This window comes from Doryrhamphus excisus, linkage group LG3 (assembly GCF_037039965.1).
Source record: "Doryrhamphus excisus strain RoL-2023G ecotype Guam linkage group LG3, RoL_Dexc_Guam_v1.1, whole genome shotgun sequence".
In the NCBI taxonomy this organism is placed as follows: domain Eukaryota; kingdom Metazoa; phylum Chordata; class Actinopteri; order Syngnathiformes; family Syngnathidae; genus Doryrhamphus; species Doryrhamphus excisus.
Genome location: NC_136359.1, coordinates 15,510,226 through 15,515,944, shown reverse-complemented (window position 1 = coordinate 15,515,944; position 5,719 = coordinate 15,510,226). Strand labels below are relative to the sequence as shown.

At 42.0% G+C, this 5,719-nt stretch overlaps 2 protein-coding genes across 2 annotated transcripts; one reads left to right on the top strand and one right to left on the bottom strand.

The window, feature by feature from the left end:
• The first annotated feature begins 747 nt into the window (after window positions 1-747).
• Window positions 748-4,333, top strand: f2r (coagulation factor II (thrombin) receptor). The gene is made up of 2 exons (XM_058071723.2): window positions 748-861; window positions 1,462-4,333. Exons 1-2 carry the CDS (start codon window positions 786-788, stop codon window positions 2,652-2,654), a joined length of 1,269 nt encoding a protein of 422 aa, XP_057927706.2. The 5' UTR covers window positions 748-785; the 3' UTR covers window positions 2,655-4,333.
• Window positions 3,599-5,593, bottom strand: LOC144898283 (uncharacterized). Its single transcript, XM_078789737.1, has 6 exons — window positions 5,237-5,593; window positions 4,948-5,093; window positions 4,805-4,866; window positions 4,196-4,306; window positions 4,009-4,110; window positions 3,599-3,883 (listed from the first exon to the last, which is right to left on the bottom strand). Exons 1-6 carry the CDS (start codon window positions 5,348-5,350, stop codon window positions 3,849-3,851), a joined length of 570 nt encoding a protein of 189 aa, XP_078645863.1. The 5' UTR covers window positions 5,351-5,593; the 3' UTR covers window positions 3,599-3,848.
• Between the last annotated feature and the right edge of the window lie 126 nt (window positions 5,594-5,719).

The window sequence follows — 5,719 nt, the reverse complement described above, 5'->3', positions numbered from 1 at the left end:
TTAATTATTAAGATATTCTTATTTTGTATGTAAAAGAAACACTATTGTTCTTGTTCAATGAAGCAGTTACATCCGACTCTGTGCATCTCTATTGGTTTCATGAATACTGTAGTTCACAGGTGCCTTTTTAATTAAAGATGAGTCATATTTTAATTAATAAAAGTTTTAAATGCTACAAATATTGTATTTTAATATGCATTGTCAGTGTAAAGTGATTTGACGACAAAGCAATGTATAATAAATGTCCAAAAATTATTTGGATTATTCTTTTTTTTTTTTTTTTTTAACCCCTCTGAGTTCTTGAAAAAGTTGAAACAAATGTGCATATTTGTTCAATGCACCTCTCCGAAAAACAAACTCCAGGCTCGTACTGGTGGATGGCGGGTTTTTATTTGATGATAGTTTTAGCCGATATATAAATTTATTTTACTATTATGTACGTATGTTTTACCATTGTGTTGAAAGTCTTTCTAGCTAGCTTGCTGCTAATACTACTATTTGGATCCATTCTCGTCATGATCATTGACCAACAAATCCAACAAATAGCTGCCCTCTGCTATACCTGCCAATAATTAGCAGCTCCTAACCCAAATATTAGCTCCCATTTCAAAGCAAAAAATAAGTCAAGATATTCTGTCCATAAATGAAATGATGACCAATTCTGCTGAGGAGGAGTCAAGGGGGCGTGACAGAACCCTGACTGCAGTATTATAACACTGTTGTCATACTGATAAACAGACTGCTGGACTCCTGGCAAAGTAACTCCAAAACCACTTTGAGGAAATATGGCCACAGTTAACCCATCATTTTGGCTGTTGGTGATGTTTTGTATTTACAACTCAGCACTTGGCACCCATAATGGTAAGTATTTTAATATTTGTATGTAAATACAGACATGGACAAAGCAAAACAAAAATGCCTAAGTGGTAATTTCCTACTGGGTGAGGTTAAAGGGGTAATGTAAATATAATTATATAGCTTACACTGATATTCAGCTACACACAGTGTTTGGTCTGTCAGCATAATGTGATGGCATTTAAGAGAATAACATTCTGCCTATTTTGATATTGACTTATAATTTACTTAAATGATATATCAATGATTTAGCACCAGATAAGCATGTATTGTTGGCTTGTAAATGTACTGCTTCCTATACAGCTTAATATATCTCATCATAGTAATAATAAAGACAGATAAATAAATTATTGCCTCTCAAAAAAGAGCATAATCGTGTTTTTAACTGTTCTTGTGTGTGTGCTCATTAGATTGTTAAGGTATACCTAATGAAGTGTCCCATGAAAGGTTCTGGCATGGCAGTTGCGTCAAGTCAAATGTGAATTACACTTGATCGTTCTTTCTCATGTGCTATCTGCTGTCTTACTTCTTTTGTGTGTTCACATCATCAAATAAATTAACATTGGAGCAAACATTGATTTTATGTTTTTGTGTGCTTCATCAAAGCCTCAGAGCCTTTCCTGCGGACCTTCTCTGGCCACCCTTTGAGAGAAGACGATGTGGACTACTTAGACTTGTCTGTGCTAGACAATGATGACCCAGGTTCTGGCTCCCTGTCCCAGGCGGAGCCAGTGAGAAGACATCACAGCCCGCATCCTCATCGCAAGCAATATTTTGTCTCGGAGGAGGCTAAGCTTTTCCTGAAGGGTTGCCTGTCGACTGCCTTCGTCCCAACTGTGTACACCTTTGTCTTCATCATCAGTGTGCCCCTCAACCTGGTCGCTGCCGTGATTTTTGTACATCCCGTCCGTCCCAGGAAGCCTGCTGTCATCTACATGTTGAACCTAGCCTCTGCTGACCTGCTTTTTGGCCTGCTCCTTCCCTTCAAGATGGTCTACCATTACCATGGCAACAACTGGACCTATGGCCCCTTCATGTGCAGTGTGGTGACGGCGGCCTTCTACTGCAACATGTACTGCTCTGTCTTGCTAATGGCGTGCATCAGCCTCGACCGCCTCCTGGCTGTAGTCTACCCCATGAACTCGCTGACGTGGCGCAGGTCTCAGACGGCATGGGCAGTTTGTGCCGCCATGTGGCTGCTGGCCCTCGCCGGGGCGGCACCTCTCTTAGCCGCAGGTCAAACTGCACACCTGCCCCACCTGCACATCACCACTTGCCATGACGTGCAAGATGCAGAAGAGCTAAAAGCTTATTATCGATACTTCTTCCCTATCTACTGTTCTGTGTTCTTCTTCATTCCTCTTATCATCACTGTGGTGTGCTACGTGCGCATTATCCAGGCCTTGGCAGCCTCCAACATCGAGAACCGCTCCAAAAAGACTCGAGCGGTAGTCATGGCGGTCATCGTGCTGGTGGTGTTTGTGGTGTGCTTCACCCCAGCTAACATCATCCTCATGATCCACTATGTCGAGGTCGCTCAGAAGTCCAGTGACACATCCTACCGGGCCTACCTGCTCGCTACATGTGTAGGCAGCCTCAGCTGCTGCCTGGACCCCCTTATTTACTATTTCGGGTCATCTCAGTGCAGGAAACGGGTAGCGGCGCTGTTTGGACACGGGGGACCGCATCAGTTGACGAGCAGCTTGCGCACAGAGAGCACCCGAACCAGCAGCAGGTCGTGCAAGATGGAGGTTGTTCAAAGTGCCCCGGGGGGCCAGTACAGCATGTTGGACACTTAAAAATGATGTATGTCTTAATGTGTAACAAGGAAAGAAATTGTGACGCATCAGATAATTAATTTACTATATCAAGTTTTGGTGTTTGTTTCTATATTTCATATATTATCTGCATTTTATTATACATTTTGTTGTATTGGCTGGATTAGTCTTTACTTTTAGCAGTTGCACAGTCTGGTGAGAAGAGAATAGGACCTGTATTCAAAGTTAATAGACCTCCGCCAAGGTTGAAAGATATGAAGGCCAAGTCTCATGGGAGTTACTATGACATAGGTAAACAATTTTCATGAAGTTGCAGACGGTGGGGGAAAACAAGGGTAGAGTCGTCCCTCGCCACTTTGACTTCAGTGACTTCACTCTATCACGGTGTTCAAATATGTATTAACATTTCATGCTATTTTGTGGATGAATTTGCCATATTTTTAGTCCAAAAATATGCCAATAGAAGCAAATTTTATGTATGTTTTGCCTCAAAGTAGCCACTCACGCTGTGGTGCAGCTCAAATTATACTTGCTCTCACGTCCGCCACGTCAATAAATGGTGATGCCATCTCCGAATTAAGTTAAACCGAAGCGTTTTCATAGGCTATTCTAAACTCATAACCTCAGCCCAAGTTACCATGGTGATATAGCCGCTTTAAAAGGGTACAGGCAAGCCTGGCTTTAGATTGGACACACCTTGCTAACTGTAAGAATGTACATAGACAGACTAGAAGCAATATTTTCATCTGCTGCATTCATTATGTACCCTGCTGGGATAGGCTCCAGCATACCCATGACCCTGGTGAGGACAAGCGGTAGAAGATGGATGTATGAATGGCCATTCATTACGTCTGACATAAGATAAGCTTTCACCGCTATCTGGACACTTTTTTTTTTCCAACTATTTCATGCCTTAATGCAACACATCATGCACACTCACACAACTGAACCAAAGAATCTCAATTGCATGCACCATTATTTTATTTTCTCATTATTTTCACTAATCTGCCCAACATTATATAGATACAGTTTGTATGTAGCCATATTTAATGTGCGTATGTTCAAGACTGGGCAGCATGTTATGTCACTTTAATGACATGTGGTCCAGTTACATTGTTGCACCAGACAAGGTTTAATATAGTCTATCCAAACAATTCACATGTTAAGAGTGTATGTTTGGTCTGAGCAGCTACTGTATCTGTGTTAAGTGTTTTTTCACTCTGCAGTCTGCTTGTCATCAGGACACAGCTCTGGAACAGAAGGAGTGAGAGAGACATTTGTACAGGTTTTACAGAAAATCTCCATCTATTAGTAACTTGAATAAATAAGTATAATAAATACATATAGCGTGCAAGCAACATCAAGACCCGCTGACCTGTTATTCCATCATATTTATGGATGTTCTCTGGAAAATTCAAACAGCCCACTTGCTTTTGGAACACTTCAACATCTTTGGGATCTATTTGTCCGCTCCTTGCTGAAAGATGGAGATTACAGTGCATTTATTTCAAAAGGTCACATTCTATACCACTGATTGGTGGATGAGAGAAGTGCAGACTTACTGAACTGCAGGATGAATCTACCAGTCACGTCACCATTCCGGAAGGTGTCTGTCCACAGGAGGCAGTCGGAACAGGTCCTCAGGATGTGACCTTTGTGGTCTGCTAGATTTTCTTTGGAAACAATTAATTATTTAATGAATAAACAAATGGAAATATTTTAATCCCTATATATAATAACACTTTTAATGATACTCTAACAGTAATATGTGTCCCTCTAGTATACTACCAGCAAACATTCGCCAGTTTTGAAGTTTTGAATTGTAATCATGAAGAAAAAGCCTCCTTTCTCTTCCTCCCACCTTTGACCCACTCGTAGCTAGATGAATGCTGGAACCTATGCCAGCTGTCTTTGGGTGAGAGGCGGGGTACACCCTGGACTGGTCGCCAGCCAATCACAGGGCACATATAGACAAACAACCATTCACACTCACATTCATACCTATGGACAATTTGGAGTCGCCAATTAACCTAGCATGTTTTTGGAATGTGGGAGGAAATTGGAGTACTCTGAGAAAACCCACACATGCACAGAAAGAACATGCAAACTCCACACAGATGCCCAAGCAGGGAATCGAACCCACTGTATGTAATTTTTGCTCATCCACTTACTGCGAAACATGGTAGCAAGTCCAACAACTGTAGCATTGACTTCACCCAGAATACAACGATTGCTGTGTGGGACAAAGTATTTTGCAAAATGTCATTTTAAAGTTTGTGAGTTTCCTAATGACGAGCTTTATCAAGTAACTTACAAGCAGTGATCACCCCATCGCAGTGTCACGATGTGACTTGCTGATGTCGGGGACAAGTCAATCCAAGAGCTTTTCATAGACTCCAATGCCTGATGGTACGGCAGGGGGTCACCAGCTCCCATCACATACACCCATTTTCCAAATATCTGCAAGATCAACAATACAGACTGAGAGCGGGCTCTGATATTTAGTTGCATCATAAACACAGCGATTAATACTCACAGCCGAGCGTTATCTTTGATGCAGTTCTATGTCTACCAAAATAATACAATAAAATGACTTCATTTACCAGTTTTGGATCCTCTGGCATGAAAGGTTTGACCAGATCCTTGCAGTCCGGTGCAGAAGCACCACAAAGTGTGGCGAGAGGCAACAAAAAAGCAACCAAAGGCACACCAGTCATGTCTCACTGCCACACCACAAAGTGTGTTACTGGCTAACACCGCTGTCTCTCAGGGGCTCTCAAAGTGTAAAAAAAAAAGGGGTGTGCAAATGTCTGCAAGGGGTAAAGAAAGGGTGTGTTCTGCACGGTAAATGCACCAAGGAACATTGGGAATAATCATGCTTTCACTGAGTGCTGAATGACCGTCTCAGCAGTCCTCTGTCGGCCTTGAAAGGACTCTGGGCGAAGTGCCATGACTCCTCTTGAATTCGCTGAAAACTTTTCTCTTGTGTAACAAGGCTTGTTTTTCTAGCAAAGGGTAGGTTGCGGTGACAATGTTACCCGGCAACAGTCTTTGTGGAACTTTCCTGTAAAGAACAGTGAGGAGTT

Bases quoted from the DNA above. Each gene is read 5' to 3' on its own strand.
- f2r (XM_058071723.2), top strand. From the start codon at position 786: ATGGCCACAGTTAACCCATCATTTTGGCTGTTGGTGATGTTTTGTATT. The intron at 862-1,461 runs GTAAGTATTTTA...GCTTCATCAAAG, and splicing joins AGCACTTGGCACCCATAATG to CCTCAGAGCCTTTCCTGCGG.
- LOC144898283 (XM_078789737.1), bottom strand. From the start codon at position 5,350: ATGACTGGTGTGCCTTTGGTTGCTTTTTTGTTGCCTCTCGCCACACTT. The intron at 5,094-5,236 runs GTAAATGAAGTC...TTGATCTTGCAG, and splicing joins TGCCAGAGGATCCAAAACTG to ATATTTGGAAAATGGGTGTA. The intron at 3,884-4,008 runs GTCAGCGGGTCT...CTTCTGTTCCAG, and splicing joins TAAATATGATGGAATAACAG to AGCTGTGTCCTGATGACAAG.